The sequence below is a fragment of the Cryptomeria japonica genome, chromosome 1, assembly GCF_030272615.1.
Source record: "Cryptomeria japonica chromosome 1, Sugi_1.0, whole genome shotgun sequence".
NCBI classification, from domain to species: domain Eukaryota; kingdom Viridiplantae; phylum Streptophyta; class Pinopsida; order Cupressales; family Cupressaceae; genus Cryptomeria; species Cryptomeria japonica.
In genome coordinates, this window is record NC_081405.1 from 429334421 (window position 1) to 429360720 (window position 26300).

At 38.0% G+C, this 26300-nt stretch overlaps 1 protein-coding gene across 1 annotated transcript in view; it reads right to left on the minus strand.

Annotated features, from left to right (window-relative positions):
• Positions 1 to 545: 545 nt before the first annotated feature.
• LOC131066104 (type 2 DNA topoisomerase 6 subunit B-like) overlaps positions 546 to 26300 on the minus strand; it is a 39249-nt gene continuing 13494 nt past the window's right edge. Inside the window, exons 8-9 of the mRNA XM_059210316.1 lie at positions 796 to 801; positions 546 to 683 (exon numbers count right to left, since the gene is read on the minus strand). Coding sequence (XP_059066299.1) covers positions 546 to 683; positions 796 to 801 — 144 coding nt within the window. The remainder of the gene's footprint in view (positions 684 to 795; positions 802 to 26300) is intronic.

Genomic DNA, 26300 nt, shown 5'->3' on the forward strand with positions numbered 1-26300 from the left:
TTTCAGACTTAGTCATGAATGTTTGATACCTTGTAATACCCATGCTTTCTCCTTTAAGAGCCCTGTCATGCATGCATAGCAGTGATCAGTAGAGGATGAACTGTTTCTATGAGGTTTTTTACTGTGATTTTGTCATTCTTTGTTGTTTACTTTCTTCTCATAACTATGTTCTATCATCTTAAACTTGCCCTTTTAAAGTTTTTTATAGGTCCATGTATACTGTATACTTGTCAAAGTTCCTCTCCATGCATCTTTGTACTGACCATTCTGCTATTTTGCCTTTGTTATTTTTCATGTTTGACACTTGACACACAACACTTCTCTGTTTGAATTCCTTTTGATTGTTACAAAGGCCTTTGATTTTTGAAGTTTTACTAACATGGAACTTATATTCATAACTCTGCCCTCTTATGCTTGATTCCTGCTATCACATATTATTCCTTAGCACTGTAATGTGTGGAGTATACTTGTCTTTTCATTACTGTCTTCTCTGCCATGTTTGTTTTTGAAAGCACTGTAACTTCCAGAATAACTGTGGTTTTCTATCAATTTACAATATTGATATTTGCATGACATATCCCTTCAGACTCCAAAAACTTGGGCTTTTTTTTTTGTCTTTTTCCACTGCAGCAATCTGCATCTTCATGGCTGCCTTTACACCATCTTATGCTTCCTGTGTATACCTGCAAGTGCCCTCTAAACAATCACATGGTTTTTATGAGCTGGGCTCAACCCTTGTGGGAGCCTCATTTAACCCCACTCATAATAAACCCTCTGAAATTTGCAATTCTTTACCTGTCTCTGCACATTAAACAAACAGTTAGAAAACAATAATTCTCCAAGCAATGAAGATGACCTTTTATTATTTGTCTTCCAAGATGCTTATTTTTTTTGTCAAGGGGAGCTTGATTATATGATGCAAATGTATAGGTAAGATCAGTAAGCATTCAGTCATTGCTTAGATCCTTTGATATAACCCACTTCACCTTTTGATTTTTTACAGAACAAGGAGGAGACTGGAAGAGAATGGATTCCAGAGTTGCATGTTAATGCATTAGTAGCCTCTGCAAAGATAAGATTTTCCTAACCCGTTAATCTCCTCCATTCTGTTAGATTATCTGATTTTTGCTTTCAAAACTGAATATGTTTATTAGACTGTAACTTTGATCTTGATTATGATATTGATATTGGATAATGATGGATTAGATTGACGACCTACTTAACTATGTTAAGCGTCAATCTAAATGCTATCGGGCTAGTAACCCGATAGCATATTAATGTCGATTCATATATGAATCGGTATTAATATAGTATCGGGGTATTAATCTGATAGCATATAATGCTAACAGTTATTGTTATTGTTTACTTTAAACCGATTCATTATCGGTGTGTTTATATTGTTCCATTATCATTTACTTTGACACTGATTCATTATCGGGTGTGTTCATATCGATCCATTACCATTTGCTTTGACACCGATTCATTATCAAGTGTGTTTATGTCGATCTATTAACATGGCACCGATTAGTCATCATAAACACTGAAGCAAATATGTGGACAGTCACAACCAAGTGACATCTTGGTCAGACATGTCTAAAAGACATGCCCGATCAAGGTGCCACTTGATCGTGGCTACCTTGCTACATATACATCATTCAAAATAAAAGGAATGACATTGAAATCGATAAATGCTCATCCTTCAGACCTGCAGAAAAGAAATACAATAATATTATTTCATAGTAATAACACCAAAATTGAAAATACACAATCTAGCATATAACTTGTTCATTGAAGTGGAAATTGCAATAACATTTACATGGTATCAGAGCCAAGTTGATCGAACTTGAGGCTATTCAATTTCATGAACAATTTAAGACACAAGGTTATATACTACATCACATTTCTCCAATGGCCAGTGCTATCAGATTCGAAGACAGACTCGGAGGTGGCGATGATTTTTCAGCCTGGAAGTTCAGAATCCACATGATCTTAAAGGAGAACAAAGTGGATTCATTTGTTCAAACTAAAAATGACCAACCTGAAAATGAACCTGACAAAACGGCATGGATTGAAGGAAATGAAAAAGCCATCAAAATAATAGTTGATGGGGTGAGAAACAACATAATGCCCATCATAAGAAAACATCAAACAACCTATAAAATGTTCAAAGCACTTGAAAGCACATTTGAAATTTCGAATGCAAGTCGAACTCTGGCATTAAAACAAGAAATAAATCATATCACCATGAACAAGGGGGAGACAATCAATGCCTACTTTATGCGGATATCAACTCTAAGAGATGAACTAGCTACTCTGGATTACGAGATCAATAGCAAAGAGTTAACACTCATTGCTCTAGATGGGTTGCCTGATGGATGGAGTACATTCGTCCAAGGCATCAATGCAAGGTCCAGATATCCTAAATTTGAAAGATTAAGGGACGATTGTCTCCAAGAAGAATCAAGATTGAACAAAATAGGAATGAAACATAAGAATATAGATGAAGACCTACAAGTCCTAAACACTAACTCCACCAAGCAAAACAAGAAAAGGCAATTTAGAAAGAGAAAAGGTTGTCAAGGCAAGAATACTTCAAAAAAGGACTCATCTCACATCCAATGTTACAGATGCGATCAGTTCAGACACTATGTTGCAAAGTGCCCAGAAAGAACCAAGAAACATGCTACATTTGCCAAAGCAGGAAAGACTAAAGGGGAAGATGACTCCGGACAATATGTATTCTACTCAGCACTCACAAGCCAAGCTTCTAACAAGATCAACTCATGGGTGATTGACAATGGCTCATCCAGGCACATCACAGAGTTTAGAGAAGTACTTGACTCGATGACAGAGGAGAGTAATGAGGAAGTAACCATCGGAGATGACTCCACACATCCAGTCAAAGGAATGGGAACCTGCACCATCAAATTGAAGACAGGCATATCCTTGCGGCTCGAAGGAGTACTATATGTCCCCGGCATCAAAAGGAATCTAGTCTCTATATCGGCACTGGAAGATAACAAATACAAAGTGACATTCATGGACAACAAAGTATTGGCTTGGCCAAAGAACTCTTCCATCAAGAAGGCAAAGACCATTGGACAGAGACAGGGTTATTTGTATGAGTTGTGCACAGAACCCAACCAAGCTCTATTCCATGAAGCCACTAATGCAAATTAAGTTTGGCATAGAAGATTAGGCCATCTGAATTTTAGGGCTTTATCTTCAATGGGAAACCTTGTCACAGGTCTACCCAAGTTAAAGCAAGATCATTCAGGGGCATGCGAAGGATGTGCCCTAGGTAAAAATACCAAGGGTACATTCCAAAATAGTACTAGGAAAACTAGTAAAATTCTAGAGTTAGTTCATTCTGATGTTTGCGGACCTATATCCATATCCTCTCTAGGGGGATTCTTTTATTATGTAATATTTGTTGATGACTACTCTAGGAAGACTTGGATCTACTTTCTGAAAAGTAAAGAATCAGAAGAGATCCTCTCTAGGTTTAAAGAATTTAAATCACTAACTGAAAACCACTCAGTAAACAAAGTTAAAACCCTAAGAACTGACAATGGGGGAGAATACACATCAGATTCGTTTAAAGAATTTTGTAGAGATAATGGGATTAAGAGGGAGCTTACTATACCTTATAACCCCCAACAAAATGAGGTAGCCGAAAGGAAAAATAGGACTATAGTCGAAGCTGCCAAGGGCATGATTCTAGATCAAAACCTTAACTCAAATCTCTGGGCAGAAGCATCCAACACCGCTGTATATATACAGAACAGATGCCCTCACTCCCATCTTGAAGACAAAACTCCTGAGGAAGTACTCACTAAAATTAAGCCAGATATCAGCCACCTTAGGATATTTGGGTGTCCTCTCTATATCCATGTACCTAAAGAAAAAAGACTAAAACTAGAGCCTTCTAGAAAAAGAGGATTGCCTGTAGGATATAGTGAAACCTCCAAAGCCTACAGAATCTATGTACCTGGTCAAAGAAATATTGAACTAAGTAGGGATGTAATCTTTGAGGAGGACTTAGCCTGCTTCATAGAACCTGAAATCTATGTCCCTACTTCTAACTTAGATGAAGATCCTACTCCTGAGTTTCAGAGGGAGAATCTAGATGAAACTGAAAATGAAAATGAACACTCACCTAGAAATCTCAAGAAAAGACCACTATGGGCCACCAAAACAATAGAAGAAGCTCAGAGGTTTGCTGCTCCTTCAGGAACCTTCAGAGAAAGCAAAAGGCCTAATAAATTCACTAGCTATGTTGCTCTTATGAATGATCTATCTAAAAACGAACCTAACAATGTAACAGATGCCCTTAAACATCAAGTATGGAAGGATGCTATGTCTGAAGAGTATCAATCCATAATGAAAAATGATGTATGGGAGATTGTTCCTAGGCCAACTAAGAAATCTGTTGTTTCTTCTAAATGGCTTTTTAAGATCAAACATGCTGCAGATGGCAGTATTGAAAAACATAAGGCAAGATTTGTAGCCAGAGGGTTCTCTCAAAAGGAACGAATAGACTATGAAGAAACATTTGCTCCAGTAGCCAGATATACCTCAATAAGGATTGTGCTAGCCATTGCAGCAGCAAAGGGATGGAAGGTACATCAAATGGATGTAAAGACAGCATTTCTTAATGGAGAGTGTTGTCCTCATTTTTGTTTTCAAAAATGAAGGACCATTACATGAAATTTTTGTGAAAAAATGAAAAAATTTACTCTGTGGCACGCTTCCCGAGGCAGAATTTCGACTAATCCTTGGACTGGCTTAATCCTCAGTCCATCCTCGAACTACGTTTCGAATTTCGTCAAATTCTGGGTTCGTTTGCTATGTCTTTCCTTCAGTCGGGTTTTAAAACCCCAACTGCAGGTGGAGAATTTTCTTCAAACTGCAAGTTTTAATGATATTCATTGTTTTGGTCTTTGTAGGGGAATTTTTGACCAATTACATGTGCACTTTTATTTCAAATATGTTACTTGTAATTTATTTTAAATTTCCCCTTTGTTGTTTTTATCTTTTTATTGTTTTTTGGTCATTTTTAGTTAAAATAGGGATTTTTTGGCTCAACTGCAAGTAAACTTGCAGTTTGGTCAAAAAACCCCTACTTTAATGGTTTTCACATGTAATAGGGATTTTAAATCCCCATTACATATGTGCAAGTAAACTTGCAGTTTGGTGAAAAAACCCCTACTTTAATGGTTTTTGCATGTAATAGGGATTTTAAATCCCCATTACATATGTGCAAGCAAGTATAACTTGTTGTAGGGATTTTATTTCCCATTTACAAGTATTTAAAACTTGCAGTTTGGTCCAAAAAACCCGATTTTGCCTTGTAAGTGAAAAAGTGACAATTTAAAACTTGCACTTTGGTCCAAAAAACCCGATTTTGCTTATAAAGTGCATTTTTGAAATTTTAAACTTGCTATTTGGCCAAAAAATCCCGATTTTGCCTAACATGTTGAAAAAGTGAAATTTTAAACTTGTCATATCCTCCAAAAAACCCGATTTTCATTGTTTCATACATTTTAAACTTGCTATTTGTTCCAAAAAACCCGAATTGCAAGGAAAAACATGTTTTTTGAAGATTTTTAGCAAATTTTTGTGGAGATTTTTTGGGAGATAGAAGGCGTTTTGGATTCCTTCCTATTTCCATGCATTTTTAGACATCTTTCACGCCACATGGAGGTTAAGTTTGCTGGTTTTTAGGTTTATAATAGCAAACACGTTTTTGCTAAAAAACCACGTTTTTCTTCATTAAAAATGCCACGAATCAGCAATGTTATGAATCGTTTTGGCTTGGTATGCTAAGGTATTGAGGTTAGAAAGAGTCTTGGCCATTTTCCATGCCATTTCTCATGCATTTGCTGCCACGTTTTTCAGTTTTTGCCATTTTTTCAAAAACGTGGCTAGGGTTTTGGAATACGGTTAATTTCTTTTTAAGAGATATTCTTCTTTATTTCAAAGATTGATTATCTTTTGGAGAAGCATTTTCACATTGGAGCAAGTAAGATTTATTTTCTTCTTGTTTCTTTTTTCTTGTTTTCTTGTTTTTTTCTTTCTAGTTGTAAATTTGTAAATGGTTGGTTCTTCCCCAAAAATCAGATTTTGTGAGAGAGATTTTCCCTTTTGTAAAGCAATTTTAGAATTGCATTGTTCTTCCCCATTTTCCCTCTTTACTTGTATTCGGGATTTTAAATTCCGATTACAAGTTGGATGAAAATCATTGTTCTTCCCTTACGGATAAAAGATTTAACCATCTTTTTTTTGAAATCCGGGTTGCAAGTTGAAAGTTCTTCCCATTTTTGCATTGGCAAAGTTCCAAGTGATCTTCTTGAAATTCATTTTTACCTATCCGCTTCCAATTCCCTCATCCGTACATACCAATTCATCCACTCATTTCACACCTTCATTCATTTTCCCCATTTAAAGTCTACTTGCAGTCAGCCATCCAGAACCCGAAATTGGTCCAAAATGCACTCAAAAAACACTTGAAAATGAGTTTTAAAGGACCAATTACAAGTGCAAACTTGTAGTTACCCATTACACATATGAAGTTGCATGTTTGTTCCCACATTTGCAAGTTAATGCTCTTGTTTTTCCCACACATGTAATGCAGCTTCCAAAACCCGAAATTCACTTGTGAGCCCATTTTCGCATCAATTTATCCCTTCCCTTGTCAGTCCGATTTGCACACACGATCTACCAAATCAATGGATTAAGGCATGGGCCTTATTTTGCAAGAAGATTTCAAGAATGAAGGATGATACAAAGAAGAGATACAACAACAATTCATGGTTGAGAGCATAGAATGCTTTCAAGACAAAGATGGTCATGACATGAAAAGAGGAAGGCAGCCCGTTCCCTCTTGAAAAGCTAGTATTACCCCAAGCAAGAAGACAAGGATGCAAGTTCCCGTTCCGGTTCAAGATGTCTTTACCAATCTAGAATACTTCAAGTTCTAGCATCCTGAAGCGACATGAAGATCATCACAGACAAAGGATGATGCAGTTAGAGTCGTGTCTTTAGACACATGGAATAGTTTTAGTTATGCATTTGCAATTTTGTTTTGACAAGTTACATGTAAAAATATTTTTTGTAAAATGCAAGTTACACATTACTTGCACTTTTGTAATTACATGTAAGACAACTACAAGTTGTGTCCGATTAGGACTGTAGTTGGAATAAGTCTTAGTTAGTTGGAGTAACTCTTAGTTAGTTAATGAAGTCTCAGTTAGTTATTGAATGAGTCTTGGTGGTTGAGAGAATCTCTCAAGTTAGTTAGGATCCTCCCACCTTTTTCTCAAGGCTCCTCTTCTATAAATACTGGAGGAGTCTATTGTAATATTTATCTTTTGGAAAGCAAGCAAAAACTCTGCCAAATTTACAGCAAGAAGTCTTTGAGCTTATGTATGTGGATTGAAAGTTTTTGAAGAATAATAAAGAAGGATTACTCAAGTTTTGAGTCTTTGAGCTACATGTTTGGGTTTGAATCTTTTATTTCTTCTATGCAAAGTGTTTCTAAAGGAGCTTAGTCCAATCTGATTTGAAGTCTTTGAGCTGCAAGTAGAGAAGATTAATTAAAATAGGAAAATCTCTAGAAGGAGCAGCAAGTCTTTGAGCTTGCGTCTATTCTTGAGGAAAAGTTACTGTTTGATAAGAAATAGCAGCAAGTCTTTGAGCTTGCATTAGTTCTTGTCTTTGTGTTAAAAGAATAAATTATTCCAGTCTTTGAGCTGTTGTCGTTTATTCATTGTAAAATTTAGTATAGAAAAGGGTAGATAGGACTTCCAATAGTCAAGTCTTTGAGCTTGATATTGCTGTCCCGTCCCGAAGGAAGTGACGGAAGTCTTTGCGCTTTCAGGAAACTTCATTTTCTTTCTCTTATTTCACTTTAAAGTGGTTACTGCTGTTATTCAATCGCTATCCTTTTCTGTGAAGAGAAAAGGATATTGTCTTTCTTGAAAAAAGAAGAAAGATTGCTATCCCATCCCATTTTACTTTCCAAGTTGTAGTTAGATAGGGGGAGCCTTCCCTTAATTAGGAGAGTTTTTACTCATGTGCTGTGGTTGAAACCACAATTTTGTATATTTCCCCAAGTGTACAAAATTTTCAACCAACAGAGAGATATCTGAAGAAGTATACCTAGAGCAACCTGAAGGGTTTGAGATTCATCATGTAGAGTCTCATGTGTGTAGACTCAAGAAAGCTCTATATGGGCTTAAACAGGCCCCCAGGGCCTGGTATGAAAGAATTGACACATATCTATCAGAACTGGGTTTCTCTAAAAATGATGCAGATCCTAATCTCTACTACAAACAGAAGAAAGGTGATATGCTTATATTGATTTTATATGTTGATGACTTATTAATCACAGGAGAAGATCACCTTATAGATCAATGCAAGAAAGAGCTATCCAAAGAATTTGATATGGACTTGGGATTCCTTCATTATTTCCTAGGGTTGGAAGTATGGCAGAATTCTGATAACATTGTTCTAAACCAAGGCAAGTATACCTTGGACATCCTGAAGAGATTTGGAATGCTAAACTACAGACCCATGACCGCTCCCATCGAAACCAATCTTCATAAACTTAAAGAAGCAGCAGCAGAATCACCTTCTACTGACCCCACTCTATACAGGTAGATGATTGGGTCTCTTATGTACCTAGTAAATACAAGGCCAGATATCTGCTATGCAGTAAATGCTTTGAGTCAGTTTATGTGTGAGCCAAAGGAGATACACCTGGTTGCAGTAAAACACATTATGAGATATTTACAAGGCACCTTAAGTCTTGGTCTCAAGTATGAAAAAGTTGATCTTGATCTACACGAATTCACAGATTCAGATTGGGCTAGAAGTGTGACTGACCGGAAAAGTACCTCTGGGTGCTGCTTCAATTTGGGATCAGCCATGATATCCTGGATCAGCAGAAAGCAATCTTCTGTAGCGCAAAGTTCCACCTAGGCCGAATACATTGCAGCCTCCATGGCTGCCCGAGAAGCAGTGTGGCTTAGGAAGTTGCTTGTGGGACTATTTGGTGAACCTATGAAACCCACTATCATCCATTGTGACAACCAGAGCTGCATAAAGCTTTCTATGAATCCAGTATTTCATGACAGATCCAAGCATATTGAGATTCCATACCATTATGTGCGAGACATGGTAGACAAAAATGTGATCAAATTGGAATATGTTAGCACAGGAGATCAGACTGCAAATATTCTGACCAAACCACTTTCCAGAGTGAAGGTTGATCACTTCAGAAAAGGTTTAGGTATGATAGAAAGGTAATCTGCTTTAATAAGATGTTTAATGTGTAAACTTCTTTTGTCATGTTGGGACATTTTGGGTTTGACCCCCTGTGTTTATATCTAAGAGGTGACGATCTCTCAAATTATGAACACTTGTATGCAGACATCATAAGGTGACGATCTTATGATTCTCTAAACCAGTATCATGTTGGATCTCTGGTATGTCATGGATGTACCATGATGGTGTTGTGATAAAATATTTGTATAGAATGTTTGTGCACATATCACAACCTGGATAAGATGGGGATCTAACCATCCTCATATGTTTATCCTTAGTATTGCGTGTTTAGGCAATACTGATATCACGTGTTGAGGTGATATCTTGTCATAATGAAATGATGAATCTTTTATATCACATGGTTAGGTGATATTCTATATCACATGCTTAGAGTGATATATTATCTTTGTATATTATGTCCTGATGATACTTCATATCATATGTATAGATGATATGTATTCTTGGAGACTGACATTATGGAAAAAGAAATGTGATGCAGGTTACTTTATCTATCTTTCAAAGCTAAGAGGGAGTGTTAATGTATTTGTAGCCTCTGCAAAGATAAGATTTTCCTAACTCGTTAATCTCCTCCATTCTGTTAGATTATCTGATTTTTGCTTTCAGAACTGAATATGTTTATCAAACTGTAACTTTGATCTTGATTATGATATTGATATTGGATAATGATGGATTAGATTGACGACCTACTTAACTATGTTAAGCGTCAATCTAAATGCTATCGGGCTAGTAACCCAATAGCATATTAATGCCGATTCATATATGAATTGGCATTAATATACTATCGGGGTATTAATCCGATAGCATATAATGCTAACAGTTATTGTTATTGTTTACTTTAAACCGATTCATTATCGGTGTGTTTATATTGATCCATTATCATTTGCTTTGACACCGATTCATTATCGGGTGTGTTCATATCGATCCATTACCATTTGCTTTGACACCGATTCATTATCGGGTGTGTTTATGTCGATCTGTTAACATGGCACCGATTAGTCATCATAAACACCGAAGCAAATATGTGGACAGTCACGACCAAGTGACATCTTGGTCGGACATGTCTAAAAGACATGCCCGATCAAGGTGCCACTTGATCGTGGCTATCTTGCTACATATACATCATTCAAAAGAAAAGGAATGACATTGAAATCGATAAATGCTCATCCTTCAGACCCGCAGAAAAGAAATACAATAATATTATTGTCATAGTAATAACACCAAAATTGAAAATACACAATCTAGCATATAACTTGTTCATTGAAGTGGAAATTGCAATAACATTTACATTGCAGACTTACGACTTCGAGAGCAAACTTATGCCAGCCATATACCCCCAGGCAATGGCCGGTTCCTTTCTTATCTTATCTATGCATTTGCTTTATTTAATTCAGTTTTTCTCCTTTGCATAGGAAAGTAAGGATTACTCTCACGATCTTGTGTGAGAGAAAATTTATTTGTAGATTACTTCTCGTAATCCTTTCTTTTTCTCTATAGATTACTTCTCGTAATCATTTCAACTGTATAAAATATAATCAATAAAATAACAATTGAAAGATTTCACTTATGTGACAGTAATCTTTGCCTAGGTACTAAAATTTTCCATTGAATTGTAAATATAATGAAAATTTCAGTAACAGTTATATCGGAAGATGGCATGAGTCTACAGAAGGGTCTGATAGATAAGCCTGATGGACAGATAGAACCGGATGACAGAAAGCTTATGGTGACAAACTAGATGAAATCTTGTGGCAGAAACAAATCAGAGTTGCAAAAGAAAGAGAGCAGTAAGCAGAGATAATGTGCAGATTTGAAGCAAAAGAAGAGAAACAAAGAGAGTCAGGGGTTAGAGAATCCGGTTGAGATCCTGGAGGAGCTAAAGAAGAGGTTTGTAGATAAGGAAGATGTTTGGATCAGAAATGAGCATGGAGTCTTTATCCCGAATCCTTTTCGATGTTCATGAGTTGCCTCTCATGGAACATCTCTTTCTACCTAGGGTGTCTGATGCAGGAGCATCCTCGATCTATGAGCAATCTTGCATCAACCAAAAATATTTCCTTTCAGTTTAGTTCTTGTTCAATTCAGTGTGCAGTTTTCTATGTTCCTGTCGGTAGGTGCCAGTAGTTGCTTGCTTTTCATTGTAGATCCTATTTTCAGTTTCCAAGCTGGTTCATGTGCTTAATTCCAAATTTTCAGTCCATTTGGATTCTTTTTCAACTAGTTATCGCTCCCGATTTGACTATTTCTAGGTTCCGGGACAATTCTTGTGCTTACCGGTTGGTTTTCCTTCATTTCCGGGGCAGTTCCTTGGCGTGTGGATCTATTTGGGGTCTTGTTCGATGTTCTTTGGCATGTGGTCGACCTTCCTGCTGATCCGCACTTCTTGGTTGTTATTTTTCGAAAGAATTTCTTTCATTGTTAGGGATGACCTAGTTACACATTTCATTTTCTTGCATTGGTAAATGTAATCTTTTGTGGCTGACTCGAATATGTTCTGGAGGGTATATATAGGGTATTATGTAATCATTTGTAGGACAGAGGAAGTAGAAATCAAAAGAAAGATTTAGATTCATGATTAGTGATCTGATTGACTCTAAGAGTTCCAGATGGATTGTATCTAGCTTGTAGCCTGCATGTAACCGGTTGACTACCGAATGTTCTATGATGATTGTATGATGATAGCCGATTGGTTGTTGGAGGTTCTAGGACAATATTATGATCTGTTTCTGTAATCTTGCTATGTTTTCTTGTTGCTTTCGTTGTGTTACTCTTGCAGTTAAGGTAGGGAGATCCAATGAAGGGCATCCCTGCCTTGCAACTCATAACACAAAACACCATGCAAGATACCGGCATAACAGAAAACACTATGCAAGATATCGGCAACCGGTAACAGATCACAAGATATAACCGGTAGTAGCAACACACAATATAACCGGTAACAAATAAATCCATCATCACAATCATTTAAAGAATTACATAAGCCTTCAACGGCTACACATGATGGACCGCAGCCCAGGATTATAGAACAATCCGTGCAACACAAATCTAAGATCCGTAGATCTTCTTCTCGACAAGTAGGTCGTCGGTAACAGTCTGCACTGTTCTGCACTGATTCGGACTTCAATCCCCCCCCGAGACCAGAATCTCCCCGGAAACTTCATCTTCACTCGGTCTCTACTTTCTTTGACCTCTATGCTACAAAATGAATCTCCAAACTTTCCCTTTATACCATCCGCAAGCAATAACAACTCGATCAAGTCGGCCAAAGACCAACCGGTTCATAATGAAACGTGCAAACGATAACATGTCGGCCCAAATCACCAAGAACATCTTCAAATGCATAAAACTTCACGCGGTCCTCCGAGAACAACGGACAAGGCCCAAAACAACATCGCTCAATGATCCGCAAGTTACGGAAACCACCCACAACCCGATTCCTCTTCGCTCCATACAATGCAAAACCAACCGGTAAGAGCACACCAATACCGAGCCAATATCGGGATCGATGTCTCACCGGGATCAAATCCAAGGTGCCAGTTTGAACTACTCCAGTGCTCCTACATCAGTAGGTCAGTTGGGCCAAGTTAGGATCATCAATTATTCATGGATAATATCTTGTCGATGGTAATTGTTGATATCGACTAGAGATTTTAATAATCGTTTGCGATTATTAATGTATTTATAAATAAATTTATAAAGTTAAAATTAAAATATTTAACTTTATTGAAATGGGGACTTAAGTTAAAGGGAAAGTTATTTAAATATTAAAAGTTCCCCTTCATTAAAGGTACTTGGAGACCTAAATATTAAAAGGGAAGTATTTTTTTTTATCCCACATTGGCTAGAAAAGTGTGTGGGTTCTACTAGGAATGTTATTAAAGACTCTTAGGAGTTCATTTTCAGTATGCTTGGTTGTTGATGAATTGGATATTGTTTATGCTTCTGATTTTGAAGTAGTTGTTGCTTCTTTTTCTTGGTTTGTGAGGACGTTGAAACCCTTGCAAGCAACATTCTTCATGTTGTTGAAAGACACAATCTGGAGGATAACTTGGTGATTTCACACAGAGATCACAATGGAGCTTCAATGGTTTTGATATTTTCAGTTCTTTGGACAGCAGAGTGTTAGAGACCATTTGTGACAGCTAATTAAGGAGTTTGTAAAGTTGATTGCATATTTGCGTGTCTGATCATTGTTGGTAGTTCCCTCTAAGGCTGGTTGTACATCTTCAAGGAGTTTGTAAAGGTTTATAATTCGTTTGTGGTGCCATTACTCAATCGTACTTTCAGCTATCCATTTTGGAGTTCTTGGTGTAGGCGGCTAGGGTTTGGAAACCCTCATTTGCTGGTATTGTTGTTGCATGTATGTTATTTTCATTTACCAGCAAATAGGTATGTTAGATATATGATTGTAATCGATTTTCATCATCTTGATGTTTCTAGTTGGGTTGCTGCATTTTAATTTCATGCTTATTGCATATCATAAACATTCATCATAGCAACGTTGGTGACAAACCCCCACTCATTTAGATAGTTGCATGCTCATTTTCTAATTTATGTTATTGTACGGAATTGAGTTGCCATGGACATTCCCCACTCAATTATTTTGTTTATCTTTAAAGGCAATTGCATATTTTGGTTTAAGTTGCATGCATGTCTGAAGCTAACATTCAGCATTAGTATATCTAGTTCCAATTATATCAAAAGAAAAAAAATCAAGGGTGATCATTACATGGGAGCCCACGCTTGGTTAGGTAAATGTTCTTCAAGGTAATTGTTATATGTAACATTGAAAAATGTATTTCATTTGGGGTCACATGAACTTGGAATATGAAGAGTCACCTTCGGTGCATGGCTTGAAATAGGGCAAGGAAAACATGTGGAAGCCTTGGAATTTGAAAAGACTCCTATGGGACATGAAAGAGTCACATGGAGCATTTGGATCAACCAATAACTCACAGGTCCATGGTTATTGGTTTCTTTTTTCCTCCTTGTCTATATATAGAGTGCTTGGGTTAGTAGTTAAAACAAACAAGTTACATATTGCTGAAACAAGATTCTAAGAAGGCATGGTAATGGATGTACGGTTACATGATATTGAAATAAGTTTCTAAATTCTTTTGGAGTGATTGCATGTAATGTCCCCTTCTCAGCAGTAATTAGTTCAGTTGGTCGTTAGCCTATTCCGGAGACCTGTAGGCTAGTTGGGAGCAGAAATTAGGGTTTTCTACTTTCTAGGAGGATGTCTCGACAATTTTGGTGGCTTGCATGTTGGAGATTTATAGTTTTGATTCTGGATTTTTTGGGGGTTTTCAAAAAGCTTCGCAATCATGGTACATGCGTAGCAAGCAGTGGAGTTTGGTAAACTTACTATCTTTAGTAAGTGGGGGTGAGGACAGCTCATTTCTCTAGGTTTTTCTGGGTTTTCAGAAAGCTTCGCAATGATGTGACATGCAACTGGATCCGAAGACTTTTCTGGACTTACTATTTTTAGTAAGTTGCGATGGCTGCTCAGAATGTGGTTAAAACCACTTTGGAAACACTTCCTATTTTTAATAGTATGCTATTTATAGTGAGTACTATTTTTGGTAGGTTTCAGTGGTCCAATTCAAAGGCTGTTTCTGGCAGTGCGGTTTTTCAGTACTTTTGGCCCTCAGCTCATTTTGGTTGTTGCTTAGTTCATGGGAAAAAGTGTTATAATATTTTTTTAAATGTTTCCCTTTGGCCTAGGCATGTGACTTGTGTAATTCAGGTTATGACTTGAGGGGTCAACTTGGTGATAAAGTATTATTTTATGATAAAAGGTTGGGTGCCCACTTAGGAAATATTCCATTAAAGATTATAATTTTTGCAATGTCTAAACAATTGTTAAGTTGGCGTCCCTTTTGAAGGAATTATATGGCTTTAGCTAAAGTCAAATATTATTTTGCCTAGGCGTCCAAGATGGCATTGGATTTCATTTCATTTGGAGAGAGTTGAATTTGAATTTGAGGGGATATTTCTCTATAAATACAGGGCTCTACTCCTCATTTGGACATCCATAAATATTTGCAACAAAGTGTTGCCGAATTTTAGATTGAGTGTTGTTGTTCACCAAAAGTGATAAACCCAAATACACCTGCAATCCTTCTATGAAATGGCCAATTTCAGTCTATGAAACACATCAGGATCCGGACAACATAGCATAGGACCCTAATTGATCCTCCTACACTTCAGGTTCTGCTAGACCTAGGGGGGGGACACCCTTTTGATGCATTAAATACAACAATCACAAACATATGACTGCATCAACAATAAGCAGATAGACCATTCCACAAGCTCACCAAATTAGGTAACACATTCAGATGGGCTGGATCTTATACAAATAATAAGTGAAATAGAACTTTGGAAGGATAGAACATTAACCCCTAAACATAAAGGGAAATAGATCTATCTTTTAATATGTTTGATCTAAAAACATCCTCAAACTTGCAAGACCAGTGCCTTATCCAAGGGCAACAGAGTCATATATCAAACTGTAAATGAAAGCATGTACTGCAAATCCACCATCATCATTAAATATCCCTGCATTAATGCCTTACAAAAATGCATTACTCAGCTCACTCACAAAATCATCAGATCTGAAAATATATATCCCATTATCTATGATCTATTACAAAATTTAAATTCTTCCTTGAAGAATGCCTGCAAACAACCACAACAATCTCCTTGAAATTGACAAACTTTAGCCTCCTTGAGGCTTCAATTTATAACAAAGAGATAAACATTCAGAGACAAATTCTATGTGAATTTGTGCATGGCTTACATACACAAGAACCTGCAGCAAAACATCTACAGCAAGAAAGTACTCTATTACTCAAAAAAAAAACCCTGCCCTATACAATATTGAAGAGAACTCGGAAATGGAAACCATGAAAAAATGGAGCCACTCCCCAAATTTTTGGAACCCTTACAATGAGAAGAAAATTGGAATAAGAAGGAAGAGGGAAAAGATTAGGTCTGCAACCGATTGCCAAGTGTCTCCTTTCTAACTGAATTTCATTCCCATGGAAACTAGTCCCAAAATATCCCATATCTGTTAAAATTAACTGCATAACCGCATTCCTCATCTCGAGAGCTTTCCGGCGATATATAATACTTCATATTTTGGCCAAAAATGGACCTCTAGCCGAATTAATTCTTCATGTGGCTCTATCATTTAAATTTTTGAATTTTTAATATAGTTGAAACTATATATTAAACTTGATTTTAACTTTGATTTTTCACCCCTTCTTTAGCCTGACGCCTTGCCACATGGCGGTCTCTAATTGGCTGATAGGATCCACTGGATGCCATCTGGGATGACACCTCATCACTCCGCCACGTGTCCGCCATATCACTGCCACTTGTCTGCTTGCTTGTCAACCACATCATCGCCACGTCAACGAGACCCGCGAGCTGGATCTCCACCTGGACCCGCCATTTCCCGAAGGGTAACGAGCGAGCAACTTCGGCTTGCAAATCAACGTCGATCGTCGGATCATCTCCAAGATGCGCGATCTTTAACTCCTTTCGCTGAGCTTGGGTTTTTCGCCATTTCGTAGCCCTTAACTGGTGAGCATCTCCACCGATCAAAATCGCGCGCACCGTCGATCTTCTCCGGTCTTGCTCACCGATTAAGCCGCCCTTTGTCTGCAAAAATCGCCTGCCTCGGGATCCGTGCCTGCGTGGGGTTCATTTGGTCGCGGCTCAGTCAGCCTCCTCGATCGCCTTGAGATCCGCGCCCACACGCGTGGGGTCTACCTTGGGCGCCTTAGCACCTTGCGTCAAAAGCCTTGAGGCTTTGACATATTACTAGTGTGGGGACTTATATTTAAACATCAAAAAGTTCCCCTCCACAGTGAATGTGGGATAATGTCATTTTGCCTGGGACTGTGTTCTTGAAGCTTTCTCTGCAACTTTTCATGGTGTCTTGCTGAAGTTTCTGTTAAATGCCTTGGCCCATTTCTATTCCATGGCGCGCCACAGGAGAATACTGGAAACTTACCTTCCAATATCATTTGTTTGAAGCTTTGAATATCTGTTGGTTGAAAATTTTGTATACTTGAGGAAATATACAAAATTGTGGTTTCAACCACAGCACACGAGTAAAAACTCTCCTAATTAAGGGAAGGCTCCCCCTATCTAACTACAACTTGGAAAGTAAAATGGGATGGGACAGCAATCTTTCTTCTTTTTTCAAGAAAGACAATATCCTTTTCTCTTCACAGAAAAGGATAGCGATTGAATAACAGCAGTAACCACTTTAAAGTGAAATAAGAGAAAGGTAATGAAGTTTCCTAAAAGCGCAAAAACTTCCATCACTTCCTTCGGGACGGGACAGCAATATCAAGCTCAAAGACTTGACTATTGGAAGTCCTATCTACCCTTTGCTATACTAAATTTTACAATGAATAAAAGACAACAGCTCAAAGACTGGAATAATTTATTCTTTTAACACAAAGACAAGAACTAATGCAAGCTCAAAGACTTGCTGCTATTTCTTATCAAACAATAATTTTTCTCAGGAATAGACGCAAGCTCAAAGACTTGCTGCTCCTTCAAGTGAGTTTCCTATTTTAATTAATCTTCTCTACTTGCAGCTCAAAGACTTCAAATCAGATTGGACTAAGCTCCTTTAGAAACACTTGGCATAGAAGAAATAAAAGATTCAAACTCAAACATGTAGCTCAAAGACTCAAAACTTGAGTAATCCTTCTTTATTATTCTTCAAAAACTTTCAATCCACATACATAAGCTCAAAGACTTCTTGCTGTAAATTTGGTAGAGTTTTTGCTTGCTTTCCAAAAGATATCTTTACAATGGACCTCTCAAGTATTTATAGAAGAGGAGTTTTGAGAAAAAGGTGGGAGGATCCTAACTAACTTGAGAGATTCTCTCAACCACCAAGACTCATTCAATAAATAATTGAGACTTCATTAATTAACTAAGAGTTACTCTAACTAACTAAGACTTATTCCAACTATAGTCCTAATCGGACACAACTTGTAGTTGCCTTACATGTAATTACAAAAGTACAAGTAATGTGTAACTTGTATTTTACAAAAATTACTTTTACATGTAACTTGTCAAAACGAAATTACAACTAAAAATTACAAAAGAGGGAAAATTCAACTAAGTGTTGAAAAACACTTAAGTTGCCTTTTGTGAAGACACGAATCCTTGAAATTTTCTGATGCTCACTTGTAGTTCCTCGGGATTCGGTTCATGGGTGTTCTTAGCAACAACCATAGTCTTCACAATAGTGTCGTGACAGCGGAGGAGCGCAGAATTGTCTTTATCCAGGATGGACTGGATCTCATGCAAAAAGGCTTAGTGTTTCATCAATGCTTGAATTGAAGCTGCTGAGAATTGTTCGCTCCTCCATTCATTATGAATCCTCATTTGTAAATCAGCAAGAACTTCTTCTTCTGGAATCAGCTCTCCATCCTGACTTACTATATTGCAAGAGGCCCTTTCACAATGTGAGACAATACCTCGATAGACTTCATCCCGGAATCTCCTTGCATCACTGATCTCCTCAATGAGGGATTTAAGAACAAGGGTTTTGTTTTCCATGAGTTCCTCAAATTCCAAGTACATGACCCTGGAAGAGATGATGGCGTGCTCCTGCAAAATACTCAGCTGTTGTTGGGGCATGGTACGTCAGATTGCCAGACTTTTCTCAACACTTTCCAGATTCTTTTTGAAAGTGTTAGAAGTCTGATCCAGTTTTTTCTCAATGGTTTCCAACTTAGACATTACTTGAAAAATGTCTTTTACCACTTGAATACATTAATCATGAAGCTGATCAACCCAGGAATCCAATGCTTGTACTTTCTGAGCAGCCCTTTCCACTCCACGAATTGATTCTTGGGAACCAGAAGAACCTATGGAGTTACTCCCTTCAGCAGCAGGTTTTGTGATTTTATGAATGGCTGCCATGAGCTGTCGGTTTTCTTCTTCTAGCTTGTCTTTCTTTGCAAGAAGATCGTCACACCTTTGCACTAGTGAAGCAACAGAAAACTGAGCATCATGTTTAATGACCTCATGTGTTTGCTTGCCCAATTCTACTCTTGTAACCTTATAATCAGCAGCTGACATTTCATCAAGTGGTTTATCTGCAATAGGTTCCACAATTTCAGCTACTTTCATCTTGTTGCTATCAACAGTTACCCTAGAGATAGTCTTTGCCTTCTTAGCAACTTTTGATCTGGACTGTTTGAGTTGCTGGTAATCAAAGGCATCAGGTGAGATCTCCTGCTTCTTTCTTTTCGGGGTGAAAGAACTAAGCCATGGAGGCAAAGTCATCAACTCACTTCCTGTAGCAGCCGTAGGTGAAGGAGAAGCAGTTTCTGTTTGAATTACTGTGGTCACCCTGGGAGGAATATCTGTTTGAATAGCGACCACGGTTTGTTCAGTTACCAATGGACATGAAGATTGTCTCATGAATTCTTCAAAACCAGAAGTGGAAGTATCAATTTCTGATAACTGAATACAAGTGGGATTATCTTCAGGAACTTCCAACACACTTTCTCGTTGTTGATCAGGAGAAGGCTCGTATGCTGAAATAGGAACTGCATTCTAAGGAGACTCATCTATGAGCAAATCAGGAGGAGAAAGAGGCGTCTCAATGGAAACTGGAGGAATGACCTCGTGAGGTGAGTCTGAAACTGGAGACCTAGGCGCATCATCAGATTGCTGCCCCTCTTCTGGATTATCCAGATCGATCACCTGAACATGGAACCATGATTTCTCCTTCCCACGAGTAGTCATCTCCTCAGGAGGAAGCACTACTGCACGACTGACTCGTAACTTGATCCTTGTGCCTGAAGATGAAGCACCCTCCTTGTTATCAATCTGAATCTCAGACTTCCGTCCAAGAGGCCCTGTAAAATCATCTTCTTTACCAATCTTGATTTTGATAAGTCTAACAGCATTACTTTTCAGCCATGCGTTAGTGTTGGCCAAGATAGGCTGAAATCTGTCAAGGATGGAGACGCACTCCTTGTGTGACCATTGGATCAAAGGAAGTGGAGCTTCCTCAACCCTTCGTGAAATGTATTCAGGATCAAGTATATGCCCGTCATCGATCATCCCTTGTGGGATATCTGCCAAGTTCAAGTCAACAATTTGCTCAACAGTGAGCCTGCAGTAATCCATCTTCAGAACTTCGACTTCCGTGCGGAGATCTACCCAGATGTCTTCAATGCGATGAACATGCACAAAGGATTTCTTGATCTTCTCCTTCATACCTCTATAATCAAAATCAGCTCTAGGTTTGAATCTCTTAAGCTTGATTTCCTGCAATTCAACCTCCATGGCCTTAGCCTTCACAGATGTGACAAGGGAGTATCGACCAATTTTCAATGGGTTTGTGCTAGAGATCCCCATTCCAACTTTGTGTCTAGCAGACTGAAAAGTATGAACAGCCATGATCTGTCTTCCCAACTCCATAAGAATTATCTTATCGGTTGGGTATCTTGGAAGCATGTATGGCTGTCCATCATAGCATCCAATCCTCATGTAGGTGAAGGTGGGAAATTGCAAGAATAAACACCCATACTCTGACACCTTGACCCATGCCTCATCTGATACTCTTTTGTTTCTGAGATCCATGTCAAACTGACACATGAAATATCCAAAGAATGCATCTTGGATTCTTCTGAAATGCAGTCTGCTAGGTTTCAATGGCAACTGGTCATAATATTCCCAAACTGGTATAAGCGAGCGATCACCCTTGGTAGAAAGACCTGGAAAGTGTCTAAGTGACGCTGCTAAATATACCAAATAAGAATTCATGAAGAAGGTCATAGTGGTAGGAACTGCTGCAAGTTGTTCGCATAAAGCATCACTGATGATTTCACCCCATGAAATATGATGCGACTGCCGTATGAACATAATGAATTGATACATCCACGGCTCAAAGATATTAGAGTGCTCAAGACCCATCATCCTGCTGAGAAGAGTGATGGTGTCTCCCATCTCCCACTTGAAATCACAACGGTACAACTTTGCCCATCTTGAGAAGGAAGGACGAGGCTCTTGGATCCATCTATTGATGTGTCGCTTGCAATCTTTTTCCCTTTTCACATAATACTCTGCTGCACTTTCTTTGGTGATTTCCATATAAACAGGTGCAGGAGGTATCTTGAAGACCTTCTCGATTGTATCCGCATCAAGACGAATTATAGCTTCACCATCATCATTTTTTATGACTCTTGACTCTTTGTCAAAATGATGGGCGCATGCAAGAACAAACTCAGGTTCTAGGGCAACCACTGGGAAAGAAGATGCATGATGGATATGGCTGTCCAACAACCGCTGCAAGTTGTTATCCTGTGGATCTTCTATCCTGTGAATGAATTCTGCCATATCAACGTGCCCTATTTCTGTGTCCCTGATGCGATCCAATGGAGAAGATACCTGAGAAGGTGTAACCTCATTCTGGTATTTGTCATATTTGTATTTCATTTTCTTTGGAGTTGGCGATGCCGGCAAATCTGACATTGATTGTGAACCTGGAATGCTGTGATGAAGACTTAAAAGAGTTAAGGCAACATCATAATCAGCTGCAAATATCATTCTTTCTTCTTCAAATGGGTAAAACTTTGATCTCTGAATTTCACAGTTTTGTGAGAGGAAGAGGGGAGATATGTAGAAAAGGGAAAATCTTGACTTTGACCAATTTCAAATCTTGGGAGAATTTTCGCAAGTATACAAGTTGGAAAGTACATACATGCAATCGGGGTTTTAAAACCCGAATACAAGTACACTTGTAAATTCGAAAATGGAGAAATGGATGAAAAATGGGATTTTGACTTGTTGGAAATGATGGAAATGGAAAGTACGGATATGGGGAACGCGAATGAATAGAAATGGGAATATCCGGGAAAGTCATTTTCATGAAAATGAGAAGAACTTTTCAACATGTAATCCGGTTTTTAAAACCCGAATTTGCAAGGGAAGGGTATTTCACACTTTTCAAGCTTGGAATTTTAACCAAAAATACTTAAATTCCTTAACCGTAGGGGAAGAACAAGAATTTCCAGCGAACTTGTAATCAAGATTAAAAATCCCGAATACAAGTTTAAGAGAGATTTTTAGGAAGAACAATGCAATTCAACAATTGCATTTCAAAGGGGAAGATTTCTTTCACGAAAACCAATTTTTAGGGGAAGAACATCACATGCCAAAAATGCAACTAAAAACGAAAAATAAAGAAAACAAGAAAATAATAAAAAGAAGAGAAGAAAGGAAGAACATACCTTTATTAAAAATGCAAAATGCTTCTCCAACAATGCAATACTTCTTGAGATGAAGAAGCGAAACCGGACTATCAAACCCTTATCACGTTTTTTTTTTTGTAAAAATGCCCCAAATATGGCAGCAATCTTAAACTTGGAGGAGCAAAATGCCAATGAAAGTGTGCATTTCAAGTTTATTGAAGCAAAACGCCTAAGGTATTTGTTGGAGCAATGACGCCAAAGGTATTTGAAGAGGCAATGACGCCAAAGGTAAAAAACGCAGCCAAAGGAAATCACGTTTTTGCAAAAAACGTGGTATTCAATGCACCATCAATGGATCATTAAATGTCTTGAAACTTATCCCATACTCCACGCCTAGGTAGGAGAGGGCAAAACGCCTTAGGAGATTGCAGGTTCATGGAGTAAAAAACGCCCAAAATGTGGATTGGATAAACCACGTTTTTGCTGATTCAGCTCCAAAAACCAGTAATAATAAACTCTAAATGGCGAAAAATGTGTTTGAAAATGCATGAGAATAGGATAGAATCCTAAACGCCTTGCATCTCTAGCAAATCTCCCCAAAAAATCACTTTGACATCTTCAACAAATCCATTTTCCTTGCAAATCGGGTTTTGGGGAACAAACAACAAGTTTGATTTACCCAAAAACATGCAAATCGGGTTTTGGGGAGAAAATAACAAGTTTTATTTTCACTTTTTCCATTTATAAGCCAAAATCGGGTTTTAAAAGACAAATAGCAAGTTCGAAATTGTCAAAAATGCACTTTTATGTCAAAATCGAGTTTTAAAAGACAAACTGCAAGTTTGAAATTGTCAAAAATGCACTTTTATGTCAAAATCGGGTTTTAAAAGACAAACTGCAAGTTTAAAAATACTTGTAAAAGGGAAATAAAATCCCTACAACAAGTTAAAAACACTTGCACATATGTAATGGGGATTTAAAATCCCTATTACATGTGAAAATCATTAAAGTAGGGGTTTTTTGAACAAACTGCAAGTTTACTTGCAGTTGAGCCAAAAAACCCCTATTTTAACTAAAAATGACCCAAAAACGATAAAAAGATAAAAACATTAAAGGGGAAACTTAAAATAAATTACAAGTGACATATTTAAAACAAAAGTGCACATGTAATTGATCAAAAATTCCCCTACAAAGACCATAACAATGAATATCATTAAAACTTGCAGTTTGAAGAAAATTCTCCACCTACAGTCCGGGTTTTAAAACCCGAAATTGAAGGAAAGGCATAGCAAACGAACCCAAAATTGGACGAAATTCGAAACGTAGTTCGAGAATGGACTGAGGATCAAGCCAGTCCAAGGATTAGTCGAAATTCTGCCTCGGGAAGCATGCCATAGAGTAAAAATTTCAATTTTTTCATAAAATTTTACCGTAGTGGTCCTTCATTTTTTGCAAACAAAAAATGAGGACAACAATATCCACGCTGAAGGAGAGGGTTTTACACTTGCCAAATGCATTTGCATAAAGTTTCAGCCTCTGCCAAAACCACGTGAGCATTTGCCTTCACGTCTATGGTGAGAACACTTGCATCTTACCTCTCACGTCTCCTTTAATCTCCATGTCACGCAGAGGGGGGCTGATTGCATTTTAATGGAAATATTCATAGCCTTAAACTATGCCATGCACAGCAAGGAGAGGATGGGAGGAGAGGGTGTTGATTGCATTTATTGGGGGTTTCTGCAACTGCTACAATGCTTCATGGAGGAAGGAACATTAGCTTGGAGACTTCATGGCCCACGTGGAGGGAGAGACAGCTGCCAAAGGAGCTCCATGCTACGCTTCAGCTCACCCATGCTATACACCCAGCAACTAATGCATTTGCTACAGTGCGAAAACCCCACGCAGGCTGCCATTCTTATTAAATTTGCCAAGTTCAACTTGCTGAAAGAACTTCTTACCTTTAGCAGCCATCACGCAAGGAGACTGCAAGGGTTATGGATTTGGCATTATGCCTGCCAATTGAATTGCATGAAGGTACTGATGTTCATTGTTGTGACAATCATGTGTTGATCTATTGAATGTTTCCTTTTGTTAACTAGACTACTAGATGTTCACTAGAAAATGACCGTGACTGCACAATATGACTGTCACTGTGGCCTGTGCAATGATTGCATCACTGTCCTTTAACAGATGAATAGCTCCACTTGTGTTTTGAAGGTCTGCGATCAATACTGTTCATTGACTGTATATTGATTGTATTCATCTTTGACTGTGCCTTAGACTCTCGTAGAAGCTCTCTCTCTGATCGTTGTTGCTCTGTTGTTGTCATGCATTGGACTATATCCATCATTGATTTTGTGACTGTTCCTGGCTTTCTTTTATGATTGCAATCTTTGACATATTACTATCACAAAAGTGTGACTATCATTGCATGATTATTTGAATATTCTGAAATTCCCCCAGTAAACAAAAATCGCCAATAAAAACAATGTACGGGCATAGGCCAGGTCGGGCCCCAAAGTGGGTCTGACTAAAAAAAAATTTGTTTTCATGCAACTGACCTCTGGAATACTTCAGGAACCTTAAACACACCTCTGGAAACGATCGGCATCGTTTTCGGATCATCGGACTGAGTTTTGCAATTTTCAGGCACTTACGCCACATTTTCGCATTTAATCACGAAGACGTAATTTTCAAAGTGGTCAAAACACCTTTCTGGACCTCGCCATTTGACAGGCGTGTACTCTGATATACAAGCATGAACTCTACCAAACGGTTTTTCAAGACGAGTCCCGAGTGAAGAGATATTAATTTCCGAAAATGCCCAACTGGCTTTGTCGACACTGCAGACCTAATGAAGTCAATGTTCTGGCAACACATGATGCCTTTCTCAAAAATACCAAACGACCTCCGTAGACCCTCAAATTTGAAACACAGGTACCTTGAAGTACATATTAAATCTTTGAATTCTCAGTTCGACCAAAAGTATGACTGGGTACAAATGGCGCGCTCATGAAAATAGCAACTTTAACTGATACGGCAATGAAAGTACGGATCCCTGAAATAGATGGCTCAATGAACCCTTTTGAAAACCGACTAAACAGATTGGTAGGGGCTTGAAATTTGAAACATGACTCATCATTTATACCAAAAATAGACCGGAACAAACATTCTGGCATAACACTCACTAAGGCAACTTTTACACTTATGCGAAACAGGGCTCCGACTAGGTTCTGAAATAGGGACTTGCCAAAACATTCAAACTGCGAACAGATTGAGCTTTGAAAACTGAGCAAATGGATTCATGAGGACTTGAAATTTTGTAATCTAACTCACATTTATGCATAGAATTGAATCCATTTTGAAATTTTTCATGACGATCAACAGGGCAAAAGATATAAACACCCAAAGTAGGCTATTCAATAAAATCTGCATTTGTGCCTAAAATGCACTTTCAACTCACCCCTCGAAATGGGTACCTGATAAACTTATCCAAATTGAATTCTGAAAGTTGCACATCATTGAATAGGCCAAATGAAAGGTGTAGGACACATTTCCCGAGCCTTACCTCCTGAAAATCAACCGGCTCCATTTTGCCCTCTCTCTAACTAGGCCATTCAAACTGACTCATTTGGAAATGCAAAGCAAAAATTTTGAATTGGGCCTCAAAACTTGACTCAAATTTAATGAGTCCCAACAAGTGCTGCG